At 43.4% G+C, this 14,175-nt stretch overlaps 1 protein-coding gene across 1 annotated transcript in view; it reads right to left on the reverse strand.

The window, feature by feature from the left end:
* Nucleotides 1-10,454: 10,454 nt before the first annotated feature.
* Nucleotides 10,455-14,175, reverse strand: part of CPXM2 (carboxypeptidase X, M14 family member 2) — a 67,686-nt gene continuing 63,965 nt past the window's right edge. The window contains exon 13 of the mRNA XM_038141012.1: nt 10,455-13,156. Within this exon, the coding sequence (XP_037996940.1) occupies nt 12,906-13,156 (251 nt within the window). The 3' untranslated portion in view covers nt 10,455-12,905. The remainder of the gene's footprint in view (nt 13,157-14,175) is intronic.

Here is a 14,175-nt window from a genome sequence, read left to right on the forward strand (position 1 = left end):
ATTTTGCTCCGGTCTCCATTACAACTTTTTTTTTCCCACCTCTTAGGAAGGACCTAAATATTGTCTTTCACAGTACAAAGGCAAATGCAAAGGAATATTAATTCCTGGAAAGTTTCACCTGGAGATTTAGCAGAAACAGAATAATTACCCTGGAAAATGTAAAGAAGTGTAGTTGCAAAGGACTTACCATCCACAGCATTATATAACTTTTTATTTTTTCTTTTACCAGCATCATGCTAGAACCAAGTTAAAAGCCTCATGCCAACTTGTGCTGGCCTGGCTTTGGGAGGGAAGCAGCTGCAATGCCAGCAAGACAGTGGGCACGTTCCAGCACCTCCAACAATGCCAATATTTACTGGAATCCTCTGTACTTAGTAGCATGTGCAGCAGAAAAAGAGCCCAGCAGGAGTCCCAACACAAAATAAAGAGCTCAGGTGTGCCCCTGAGCCCCTCTGGTCCCTGGCATTGGAGCAGCACAGCAAATCTCAGCACCAGGGACCCAAGGGGCCTCTGAAGGGAAAAGGTTGGGAGCCATTCAGTGGCCTCTGGGACATTTGGTGACAAGCAGCTGACCTAAACTGGTATTACATCTCTTTGTGGGTTTGCACAGACTGTTTTCCTGTGGGTGTGCTGGAATATGCTGTGCAAACATCACAGAAATATCCATTTTGATCAGAGGGAAGGAGCACCTTTGATAGGGGAGGGCTGGGGGTGCTCACCTGCAGAGGAGAAGGCTCCAGGGAGAGCTCAGAGCCCTCCCAGGGCCTGAAGGGGCTCCAGGAGAGCTGGAGAGGGACTGGGGACAAGGGATGGAGGGACAGGACCCAGGGAATGGCTCCCAGTGCCAGAGGGCAGGGTTGGATGGGAGATTGGGAATTAGGAATTGTTCCCTGGGAGGGTGACATTGCCCTTGTCCTGTCACCAGCTGCCTGTATGCAGTGTCCCCCTCCCTCCCTTTTATAACTCCCCCCTTAAGCTACAGAATAACCCAGAGACAAACAGCAAGCCTGGCAGGACTCTGAGGGTCAGAACTGATCCATGCTGAGTTTTTTTCTGAACTTGGGCAGAAGAGTAGAGCCAGGGTTGCACTTTCCTCCATTAATATCTACAAAGAGCTACACTTTCTCAGGGTTGCAAATTCTTGTTTCATCACTATGAGAAAAAACCCTGAAATTTAGAGTTTTTTTAAAAATCATCATTTGTTAGTTTGTAGAAGGCTACTTTTCCCTTCCATTTTTTTCTGACCTAAAGATTGCTTTCAGTGCTTTGTCATCTGTCCTCATTTAATCCATTTCAAAATTTATCCTTGCAGCATGAAACGTTGCTGTTGATCTCATTAACTGTCTTCTAATAATTGCAGGGTTTAAGAAAGCTAAGGACAAAAACTGACTGAAATTAAGCTTGAAATGAATAAGAACATGAAAAAAAATGAGTAGGAGTATGGTAATTACATGCTTATGACTGTGACATTAGGCAAAAGAAAACAGAGCAGCAGATGGTATCTGAATCTAAAGAAAAATGTAAATGATGATGAACTCACACCATTCCTTAAATAATGGTGTGTTTAGCAGCAGGTAGATGTTCCATGTAAAGAAGTGCTGCCCGATAATTCAAGGACATACATCCAACCCAGGAGGGACATACCAGCATCCTTTATTGGATGAGAAATCACTTTCTCAGTTTCTGTGTACTGCAGGGCCTGTACCTCGCTTTCCTGGCCATTTCTACCATTGTGCTTGTCAATAAACTCACATTAGTGTTGATATTTGTCACTGGCAATCACATAAAACATCATCTTCTCCTGTGACCTTGGTAGCCTTAACACAGCAATTGCAGCCTGGGTCGGTTCTTTACAGATATTTTTTCTCATAATTTGTCCCTGCTTTGCAATGCAAAAGAAAGAAGAGGAAAGGAATATATATCTATGCATTTTTTTTCATATTTATATACTTCTATATTTGTAGCACCTATAAATATGTATGGCCTTTACAAACATATTCCTCCAAAGGAATACTACAAAGGCAATAAAATCTATTATCTGTTAAAAATTGGTCAATTAATTTTATGGAAGATAATAGTATTTTGTAAATATAATCTCCACTTCTTCCACATCAAGAGGACTGAAAGACTCCTTCTGCCTAGCAGCAAACAATGAATATACATGGGCAGTGAGATCATCTCAGAAGAACTTGTAGTTACTTTGGATTGTTTTGTCCTCTAGTTTTTGGCCAGTGTTCACAGATTCCTTCCAGGGACTGAGGCATGTTCTTGTTATGGTGAAAATGGGCAGAGTAGATGGAGTTGATTGGTGGCATAGGTACTACTGATGCCTCAGGTTCAGCTTTTCTATGTTTCAGGTTCTGTGCTGCTTCAGTGTGCAGGTCTGGGCTTCACATCAGGGGATGGTGAGCTCTCTGCACAGAGCAGGGAGACAAAACAATTCCTGCTCCAGCTGGGCACCAAGGACAAATGATCCAAAGCTCAGCCCAGGAGCACAAACAGCGTGGGCTGGAGAGAGAAAAACAAGCAGGGTGGGAGTGCCTGGGCTAAAGCTGGAACGGGACAATGAACTGCAAGGTGCAAATGGAGCAGAGCTGAGCCAAGGGAGAGACCCCGGGAGCGCTCGTGCATTTTGGGACCATTTGGGTTCATCTTGGGTGCAGCCCTGGCTGGGCTCTTGTGCTGCCCAAGGTGGATCCATGGAGGAGATCCTTTGAATAAATCCCTGCTTTATTCTTTAGCGCTGTCCAGCCTCTGTTCTAGGTCAGCCTTCACAAAGCATCACCACCTATGCCTTTCTAATTTTACTTTTTCTTCCTCCATAACCCAAATTCCCCGTGTGTTCCAAAACCTCCATCGGTTTTACGAGGGAGGCAAATACCCAGTGTGGCCACACGTGAGCTTCATTACACCATCCCAGGCTGCCTTGCACTGTATTTTCTCTTTTCCCTGTCCACCCCAGTTCCTACCAGCTCATCTCATGCCCCACAGATGGGCTGCTCAGTTACAGCTCGTTATTCCCTATATTTTGCTCCTTTTAATGGATGCAGGTGCACACACTGCTGCACTGCTTTCCCCAGGAGCCCACAGCTCTTCATCATCCTATTAAACTGATTCCATACTTGCCATCATTTTCACATTACGATGATCTGCTTTGACTGCACACACAGAGATGTTCAAGTTATTTGTTGTGGACAGCTGATCGAATTTAGGTCTGTTGGCTCACAAATTACCCCCTGCCTGTTTGAAGGGCTAGAGAGCTGCTGAGTCACTGAAGCTATCCAAGATATTTCAGGGGTTTTGGGCTAGAGGGGCACCACTGTTGCTCACAGGGAGCTGATGTGACACACAGTGGCTGAAATGCCAAGGGGCACTTTGTGGGGAGCACCTTGGCTGGTGGCAATGGCTGATCTTCAGGAGGTTGTCAGAGCTCTAATCATCACTTACTCACTTTGCACAGAGCAGCAGTGCAACGTGAACAGCCCCAGTGCTAACCAGTGGCTCTGTCGACAGAGCACTGAGGTATTAGGCAATTAAAAATATATAATTGTCACTTCTGTGGCCTCAGGACCAGGGCAGTGCCTGTCCCCTGTGCTGGGGTTGCTGAGGGCCCTCAATCCTTGTCCAGTTCTGAGCCCTTCACTGCAAGAAGGGGCTGGAGCGTGTCCAGGGAAGAGAACGGAGCTGGAGAAGGTTCTGGAAACCCAGGAGGGGCTGATGGAGCTGGGAAGGGGCTCAGCCTGGAGAAAAGGAGGCTCAGGGGGGACCTCGTGGCTCTGCACAGCTCCTGCCGGGAGGGGACAGCCGGGGGAGTCGGGCTGTGCTCCAGGGAACAGGGACAGGAGGAGAGGGAACGGCCTCAGGCTGGGCCAGGGCAGGCTCAGGGTGGATATTGGGACAAATTTCTTCATGGAAAGGTTTGTCCAGCCCTGGCCCAGCTGCTCAGGGCAGTGGTGGAGCCCCCATCCCAGGAGGGATTTAAAGCTCTGTAGATGTGGTTCCAGGGGACATGGGGACACAGCCTTGGCAGCAGGAATGGTTGGACTCAGAGACCTCAGAGGGCTTCTCCAGCCTGAACAATCCTATTACATGAAAGGCTCTATAAATTTAAGGAGATACCTCAAATTACATTTTAATTAGTGGTTTGTTTCCGGCAGCACCCACAATGTGCTGGACCTTTTATGAACATCCAGGTGTGGATGGGTCATGAAGTTTGATGTAGAAAATCCTCCTACTTTCCCAGAGGGAATCAGATAAAGAGAGAGTCTTGGCAAGCTTTGGGATGCTGGTAAGGAAGTCTATCAAATGCAGTGCCAAAGGGGCTGGGCAGTTTTATCTCGACATCAGCAGCCTTTGTATGGTTTCAGCAGATGAGAATCTGTTGTTTCCTCTCTAAAGTCTCTTTACAACCTGGCATAAACTATGGCCAAATTATCAAATATTTCAAGGTAGCATTTTCAGATACACAAGTCACAGGAGATTCTGGGGTTTCACCAGCAGGGTGGGGCTTCTGTTTTGTTTGTTTCCTTTTCCCTTATTTTCTTCTTTTGGATGTGGGAGGGATGTTATAACCACGATTTTACATCCTGAGTTCTGAGGCTCACTGAAATTCGAGGAGATGCAATCAGGGAAGCAGATAAACACTGGGGACGCCTACCCTCAGCTCTGACTGTTACTGTATTAAGGCTGCATTTGTACAATTTGGGGTTTCTAATGTGGAACAATTGGCAGCTCTGCAGTGCTGATGCCCCCTGAGGGCTGCCTGCCCTCTCATTTCTTGTGTGCCCACACAAACGCACACCCCACTGCTGGTGTGGGTCACAGAGATTCATTTCTACTTCATTTTTAACACCCTGATTTGCTCCTTCCACCCCCTCCAGAGTTTAAAGTTTTCTTTCTAATAACAGGCATTTATGTTATTTTAAACTGGAAATGGGTGCTTTCAACATCCTCAACAGTTCAATCAACAGCTGATTGTCAAATCACAAACTCATTGAAGGAATGCTGCTCTGACCATCCCATTCCCTACCCTGGGCTTTTATCAGCTTTGGTGTGAAAAAAAAAAACCACTCAGCTTTCTGCCAGATCCCAAATTTCAGAGTAATTTTCTGTTTGATGGTAAACTCATTATCAGCATTTGCTGAAATATAATTTGCCACCATCTGCTTCTGAACTCTCTGGCTTGGACTGGCAATCTTGAAACGCCACCACTTACGATGTCCTTTCTTGTTCACCTCAGTGGCTGCTTCAGGAACATGGACTATTTGAAAATTCAGGAAAAAATAAAATTAATTCAGGAAAAAATATGGGCCTAGAATATTTCAACTGGAATCTTCTTTTCCACCTTTCAGTTTTCCCCCTGTAATAGAAGTTCTGTTTCTCCCACCCCAATCTCACACTTTTTGTGGTCTCGTTTCCCAAAAATCTACCAAGTTCCCTGCAGAAGACAGAGAAGAGTTCTAGGGAAGCTCTATTGATTTATATTTGTACTAAATCAATCATGCAGCAGTCAAGGTCTTAATAATACATCTAAAGACTGTGATAATCTGAAAAGTACCCTCTGGGGGCTCATACTGCTTTAAGAATCATACGTTACTCTTGAAGCTGAGATGGAAATCAGCAATTAATTTCTATGGACACTTTCATTAGTGAGAAACAGATTTTAAAATGCTGGATTTTCTCCAAATCAGGTATGTTCTGCACACAGGGCTGAGGGTGCATTGACTGAGGGTGGACAGGACCATCAGTACCCAAATTTACAGTGACTCAGAGTCATCAGACTGGTCCTTGATGACCTTTTTAGGGCAAAAGTCACAGAAAGTGTGTAAGTAAAAGCAGATAAATACCTCTGAGGAGCAACTCTCAAAGTTCTAACACTCAAGGAATTTGTTTTAGTATTTTAAAAGGACCATATAGCAGCCAGCAGTAGCAAAGCCCTTTAGAATTAAACTGAATAAGGAGATTTAACAGCTTATGTCTCTCTGGTGGAGTTGTTGATTGATTGTCTGGGTCCTTCAGTGCAATCATTGGGGTTTGGATGTTCCCAGAAATCATTATGTTCATTACAGTGGCTCCAGCTGCTCTTCATTAGCCAAATGTATAAAAATAAGGCAGATACAGGGTAGATCATAGAAACAGAATCAGTTTTTTCCTCCAGTTCCCATTCCTCTCCCAAGTATTCCGTAAATTCACCCGTTCTGCTCATGAGGACAACCTTGGAGTGAGGAGATGATCCCTGAGCTGAGCCAAACCCAAATTAATTATTCTATTCACGTGTGAGTTCCAGGGCTCACAAAACTGTAATAAATAGCAAAGTGATTTTACCACTTTTTACACTGAGGCCATGGAACCAGATCCAGATCTTTGTGGTAAGAAACAGGTCTCAGATTTTAACCCCCCTGGTTTTGTTAAGTGAGATTGCCATTGCTCCTTAGTAACCCAGCTATTGAATTTCTGTCACATCTAAACCACAAAAAAGTAATTCCATTTCTCATACTTCTACTTGCTGAGAGTAAGGCTGGATGAATATTTAATCTATAAATGACAGTTTACTCTGAATGCTCTTTTTTGTTGCTTTTGGGACAGCGGAGTTAATAAGAATGATTGGGCTGTTGACATAAGGGATGTGTTGCATTTTAGAAAGCAGCTGCTGCAAATTAAGGGAGAGAGTTAAGGACTAGAATAATTAAAATATGAGGTGGTTGAGATTACTTAGTGTAATAATAGGTGGGAGTCGTTACTGTTTTCTCTAAACACCACCAGTATTTCAGAATACACAGCAATGCTCTTTTGTAGTGTTTTGGTGGAAAAAAACACTTTCAAAAGTGCTGCTGTGATGTGAAAATCCAAGTGTCCTCTGCTGACACCCCAGTCATGCTCCAGGGACCTTTCCTGATGAAAGCTGGACCTTCCCCTGGGAGAGGCAAGTGCTTGAAAGAGGGCTGGTCTGAAGATCAGTTTAGTAAAGAGCAGAAAACTGTGGGATATTGGTTAATCCAGCCCGTGGAAATCACCAGCGAGGGGAAGGGGGATTTAACACCTCTGAGTGTGACACCCAGCAGGTGAACAAAGGCACTCAAACTCCTGAAAAGGCAGATTAAATATTAAAAACATGCACCTGTAAAGTACCTTTGTGTTCACTGCCTGGAGGTTTTTTTTTACAAGCTGTCAAAAATCCAATTATTGTAATTTTTTACTGATGAAAGCACTCATTTATCTATTTAGTTGAAAGGTTCCACCAACAATTGTTTAGTCAATACAGCCCCTCTGAAATTTGTGAAATGTATAAATGTATAAAAATATTCTTTATGTTCCTAATGAGAAAAACTGAGATGATAATTAAACTCAAGCATGTGAGCAATGTTTAAAATTTTATTGGCAACTGTAATTTCCATGAAAATCAAATTGAGTCTCTTGTCAGGTTAGGAGGATGGAGAAGCCACAAAAGTGATCAAAAAAATTCATTCTGCAAATCTCAGTGTGGACTTGGTGGATTTGTAGACCTCACCTAGCTATAAAGTGACCATGGATGATGCAAAATGTTGATTTGACCAATGGCAGAGAATGGTTATTTATTTAGTGACAAGTATTTAGTATATTATTTAGTGACAAGATTGCATTCACTGTTATGGCTTCATTGAATGCAAATTTTTCTGCTAAAAAATCTTAAAACATTACAGTGAAATACAAAAATGTCATCTGAAGTTTAATGACCTTCAAAAAGAAATTAGAGATCAGTAAAGACTTCAGATTAAGTGTATAGATGTGATTTAAATTTGGAATATTAAGGAGATATCAGAAGAAAACACTAAAACTTCTTGAAGTTAATCACCTGAAGCCAAGAGGATTCATAAGTGTTTATTAAGGACTGGAAAGAGCCAAAAAACCTGCTTGTCTCTATGATAACACAAAGCAGCACAGCCAAAATGGTCACAAAAGTACCCATGATATCAAGGGTAAAAATCACTGATTCTTTCTCCAGGTGTGCAGCTGCTGCAGTAGTGTCGGAACTCAGAATGTCCCGCAGACATTCTCGGACGTTCCAGACCCAGGTCAAAAGCATCTGAGACCCTGGCATGCAGCCAGAGACCCCTGTGGCTTTGAATCTGACCCATGGAACAGTTTACCAACTTTGCAGGAAGAACAAGAAGTCACAAAAGTTTAGATATTGTAGTAGAAGTAGTCACGAAGTAAAGGGTAGGATTTCTGAGTGCTGTACAGGGGGGTTTTAAGCCTTGTACACAGGGGTCCAAGTTTTGTACATGGGAGTCAGGAGATCTAAGATAGAGAGACTTGGGTGTGCCCTGTCCTCTTTCTTTCTCCTTCCTAACCTCCATGTCTTTGGTGATGTTGGCACTCACAGATTGGTCTAGAGTAGAAAGTCACCATTCAATACAGATAGTAGGCATTGGGGAAAAGGTATAAACATGTAGTACGTAATATATGATATAAAAGATGGCACCAGCCCCCTGGGAGGGCAGAGTGCCTTTGTCTGACCTGCTGAACGGGACACAGCAGTTCAGGGAGAAGAATCTTGTAGATAACCAACAATAAACAACCTTGAGAACAGACAACAGAAGACTACTGAGTCTTTCTTCGAAGGCACGAGTTGGAAGAGAGACTTTTCCATCTTTTGGGGTCATCCCAATCCGGGGGTGAAACCCCACACAGTAGGAGAGGAAAAAGGCTTTGGAAAGTTGTGTCCTCAGGGAGTGTGAAGCAGCAGAGCTTCCCTGGGCTCTGGCTGGAGGGCTGGAAGGTGCACACAGAGCTGGCTGTCCTGCAGCAGGAGGTGATGCCACCACAATTCAAACAAATTATCTCTGCTTTTACACTTCCCCCTCAGGCTTAAGGCTGCTGCCTAAATTCACTCAGAGCCTGGTGACAAAATAGAAGGTAAAAAAAAGCTCCAAACCTGGACTTTTTCAGACCCACAGCAAAGGTATGCCATGCCAGTTTTTAAAGGTTAATTAGTGGAAGCATTGGTGTGAATCCACTCGTGTTCTGTTTCAAGTTCCTCTCTGTTTTGGTGTTTCTCAGAAAGGTCAAGCACCTGCCACAGTGTGACAAAAGAGACAAGGAAATCTGGCTGGGTCTCTGTCACTCTAGTGCTGAAATCCACTTTGGGGACATGTCCCAAATTCTGTGAGAATAATGAGCTGAAGTTAGAGGAAAAAGCCCACAACTATACGTGGATAAGAGAAAGGAAAGTGGATGGTGACAGAAGCTGAAAATATGTGACAGGCTTAAAATATCCAATGAAAAAAATTGTATTTCCTAACTAGCACAGACAATTATTTCATTCATATTCATTTTCATCAGTGTTTTACCCAAACAAAGCTCAACCTCCTGGTAAAAGCCATGCTCAGATATTCCTAAAACTCTTCTGCTGCCAGTAAATTAAACTTGCATTAGAGATTACCAAATGGCACTACATTTCTACCAACAAGTGTGAGCAGATGTCATTTCTGTAGATTCCCAACCTGACTCATCCATCCCTGGCAGTGTCCAAGGCCAGGCTGGACAGGGCTTGGAGCAATCTGGGAGTGTGGAAGGTGTCCCTTCCCATGGCAGGGGTGGAATGAGGTGGATTTCGAGATCCTCCCAACCCAAACCAGTCTGAGATTTGCAGGTACTGAGAGCTGTCTTTGAGAGGTTACTGCACTTGTGGTTATCAGGCTGGAGGAGAAAAACCCAGATGATAATGAAACCAATAAAAATGAGCAGCTGGATAACCTGGCAGGGATAGTTTAGGAGAAGCCAGGCAGCTCCCACTGTGTTTTATGATTGTCAGGGCTCTGCATGGGAGCAGATGACTGATGGTTGGCATTATCAAGCAGAGTGGAGTATCTCCTGTTTTAACCTTTCATTTGTTTAACCTTTCCTGTGTGGGTGAGGTCGTGCAGCTGAATTTCTTACTGCTTGGAAGGGATTGTATTTTTCTCTTTTATATCAGGGATGATCAAGATTTAGCAAAGTTCTCACATAAGAGAGCTGCTATAAGCTGTTCAAATGGATCTGTAATTACAAAAGGGCTGAATCCACCCTCAAGTTTTATTTCTTGCCATCTCTGCAGGGCTGTCTGTTTTCCTACAACACTGAAAGGAAAAGAGATTTAAAGCACAGACTTTAGAAAAAAAAAATTACCTGTTCTAAAGAGGTGGGAAAGGCAGCTAAATAGAAAACATTGGCATCCAGATTTACTGGCTTGTGGTTTGGGATGTGTCTGAAGGGAAAATAATGGTGCTATGTATTTCAAAGGAAAGGAACATTTTACTCCCAAGTGCATAACTACAGCAGTAAATAGGGCACACATCAGTTTGCCATCATTACATCCAGGGCAGGCATAAACAGCACAAGATATTCACACACCTGATATTCCTGGTAAACCTCTTTGGAGCCTGAGTGTTTTCCAGTGCTGGACAATCAGAAAATAATTGCACAGACAAGTCCACTTGACAGCTATTAGGCCATTTATTTAGGAATGCCTGGACTAAAATGGAGTCAGGTCACCTGCATCAGTCCCAGTTCTGCTGTGCCCAAACTCGTGTAAGCACTAGTGACAGCCAGGAAAGAGCACCAAAGCCACTGTCCCCAGCACCTGAGGCCTTCAGCAATCACAGTCCATCCAGTCTTAGCCAACAGATGTCCAAGAATTCCCCATCAAATCCATTTCTTGTTATCAAATGATAAAATACTTTCTCATAGGGAGAACCTCAGTCCTGAGAGCAAAGCACAGGAACCTCAAGGTTTGTGAAGTTAAACTCTCACACCATTATCTCAAGGTAGAAAGACCTCACCTGCCAGGACTAAAGCAGTGGTTTCCACCTTCAATCCCATTTAAATTTGGCTATTTTGTTCCACTTCTGCCAGTGCATTCCAACCACCCACAAAGTTGCCTTTGTGAGACTCCAGAGAGAATCCACCCAAAAAACTCCATTCATAACCCAAAAAATCTTGTGTGCTCTTGATCTATCATGATGGTCATAAAATCTACATATGCCAGTGAGCACATCAAATTTAACTGCAAACAAATCGTCTGCTGTCATTACTCCATTCCAAAATTATTTCACTTTGTTACCTGCACAAAGACATCATTAATTCCCATCTGTTAAGAAAAAAAATATCCCTTCTTGACAAACTGCAATTATATTTTCTATACAGAAATACATGACATAGAGGATGCTGTAAGGGTGCAAAGAGGGTGAAATTAGTAAAATATAATTCCACATGATGGAATGATTGGATGAGATGTTTACTTCTGTTACTTAATTGAAATGATAGACTTGGAGGCATTCCATAATTTCAGTCACAGAGAATTAAAAGTGCACTCTTCTGTTTTATTGGAGCCTTTGCTCTTATTTAATGGTATCTGCAGAACAAGGAAGGGCTGAAATTGCCTAAGAAATTTAGGAATATGAATATTTACTATGCAAGGGCTCTAGATGATGATTTTCATTCTGCAGTCTTTTACCTTTTATGTTTCCTTCATTTCTTGACAATAAAAAATAATACAGATGGCATGTGGTATTTTTACAGTAACTTTTCTACTCTGCTTTATTTTTTCCTCTGTTTCAAAGAATCCTATCAAACTGGCAAAAACTGTAAACAGCAATCAAAATGTTTAAAACAGAATTGTGTTTGGAAGAGTATGCTGCAGTCTGCAGAGATGTTTATTTAGCCACAGACTGGCTAAAATCATGCAGCTTTGTTTGTTTTTTTTTTTTTTTAGGCATAATTCAGGTCATAACATTGAAACTAATGGAGCAAAGTCATATTTTCATCAGCTGGCACTTTGCCCAGTGTTGATTCTTTCCTAGATGTGCTCTGCATCTTTCCTGAACCTCAATAGTGTCCTGCTGTACAATTTTACTACTCAAAAGCCAACAATAAAGCACAACTCCTGCTCCCAAAGAGGCACAAGGGCAGAAAAGCAGCAGCAAGAGGAGCAGGCTTGCAGAGGAGCCCAGAACCCCTTGCATGTCACAGAAGACAGTGGCATGAGATGTGCAGGAGCACAAAAGGCACTTCAAGTCAGGCCAAAAATTAGGAAAAAAGATGGATTTGTGAATTAAGCACCTCTCAGTGACTAAGCCTCTCCTCTCATACGTGGCACAAGTGGCCGTATCCTCAGGAAAAGCTTTGTTCAGTTCCTTCTCCCACTGCCACACCACAGTGGTCCTGATCCCAAAACCTTTTTGTCAGGAGTAAAATTGCAGCCTTAAAAAGCCAGAGGAGAAAATGCTCCTGGCATTAAACTCTGGCAGCACAAAGCATCCTTAAATCTAAACAACCCAAGCAGGAAAGCAAAGGTGGGTTATTCACCGCAGGCTTTTTTCCTGAAATATAGTGCTTATCAAAAGGGGAACTTTCAGAGAAAGAGAAATTTTGACACAAGTTTTAATCACATTAAACAGAAGTTATCTCCTCTCAGCTTTTCCTCCCATATGGGAATAAAACATAAAGAGTGTCAAAACTTTTTTGAGTTGCAAAAATATACCAATTTCATACTTTAGATACTTTTTTCAATTTTTCATTCAGAACACTTCTTGTTTATAAGTATCTCTTTTTTGCTGCTGTTGTTTCTTATCCTTTCTCTTCAATTTTTAAAGAAAACAGATTGACAAAGGATTAAACAACCCAACAAGCAAAACATTTCATTCCAGCTCAACTCAAATCACCTTCCTCCATTCTCTCTGTCCCTCCCCTCAATGGGGGGCTCCTTTCGGTTCGACTTGAACTTCATTTCTGATTCTTCTCCCACCAAAAATGAGAACCCCCCCGAGCATCCATCCAGCTCCACAAACAGAAAGGCCTGGTGCAGAGAAAAAGGCATGAAGAGATGGGCTATGTAACTCTCACTACGACTACAGCCAGGCTGAGAGAAGCAGAGCTGGCGCCGAGCTCTACCGCCGCTGCCACCGCCGCGCCCGCTGCCGCAGCCGGCGCGCCGACAGGCTCAGGGGCTGCTTCCCAAACTTCCTCATGATCTCCTTGATCCTCGCCAGGTTGGTCTTGGAGATGGTGAAGTCGCACTGGGTGGCCCCCATGTCGTAGCCCACCTCGCAGGTCTTGCTGGCAGCGGTGTAGCCCTCGGCCTTGACGCCCACCACGTACTCGCCCGGGTTGAGGAGACGCCAGTAATCCCCGTCAGCTCCTGGTGGGGGAAGAAGATGGTTTTCAGGTCTTTGGTTCTTTTTCCTTGAGGAAAGTGGTGTTTATGAAGTCACAGAATTGCTGAGGTTGGAAAACATCTCTAAGATACTCAAGTACAACCATCAACCATCACCATCATGTTGACCACTAAACCATGTCCTCACGTGCCATAGCCACAGAATTTCTGAACACTTCCAAAGATGGGGACTCCACCCCATCCCTGCAGCCTGCAGGGATGCTCTACTTCTTTAAAACCCTTCCCATGAAGAAATTTATCCTAATATCACATCTAAACCTTTCCTGGGGCAACCTGAGTCCATTAGATGAGGACACAGAATCACATGGGATAAGCTGATTTGGAAGGGTCCCTCAAGGACCATCGAGTCCAACTCCCAGCCCTGACCATCCCCAGGAGAAGCCCTTGGCCATGGGTAAGATGACACCACAGGTAGAACCCTCCATCCTCACACCAGGAAGGTGTCCAAGGGGCTGCCCCCACCACAAATAGCCCTCTTCATCCTGCCACCCTAGAGATAAACACACCTCAACCATATTTTCCAAATGGTGCAAAAAGGCTCCGCACCAGCTGTAGGTTTTTGGCATTTGGAAAGGCCTGAGGCAAAATCTGGTGATTCCCATGGGGTAGAAAAGACCTTTCCCAAACCAATCCTAACTGAGGCATCCAGAGGAGCCCCAGTGAAATATTCACATCACACAACCCTGATCAGACTACCAGGACACAGATTTTGGTGCTATTTGTTAGGATACGTGTGTGAACACATAATATCAACTCACTTTGAGGTGTAAGTAAATATTCCCTTCCATTAAGCCTTACATTGGGGTTTATTACACTGATTTTCCTACAAAGTAAATTCACCAGGATGTTTAACCACCTGGTTAAATGTAAATGCACAAACCAAGCTCCAGCAATCAACTAAGCTACTCATAAAAATGTATTTTAACACCTCATTGAATCTGGAGTTTTTGGTTTCTTCTTTTTCCCCACGAATGGTCTCAGAT

Source organism: Motacilla alba, chromosome 6 (genome assembly GCF_015832195.1).
Source record: "Motacilla alba alba isolate MOTALB_02 chromosome 6, Motacilla_alba_V1.0_pri, whole genome shotgun sequence".
Taxonomy (NCBI): domain Eukaryota; kingdom Metazoa; phylum Chordata; class Aves; order Passeriformes; family Motacillidae; genus Motacilla; species Motacilla alba.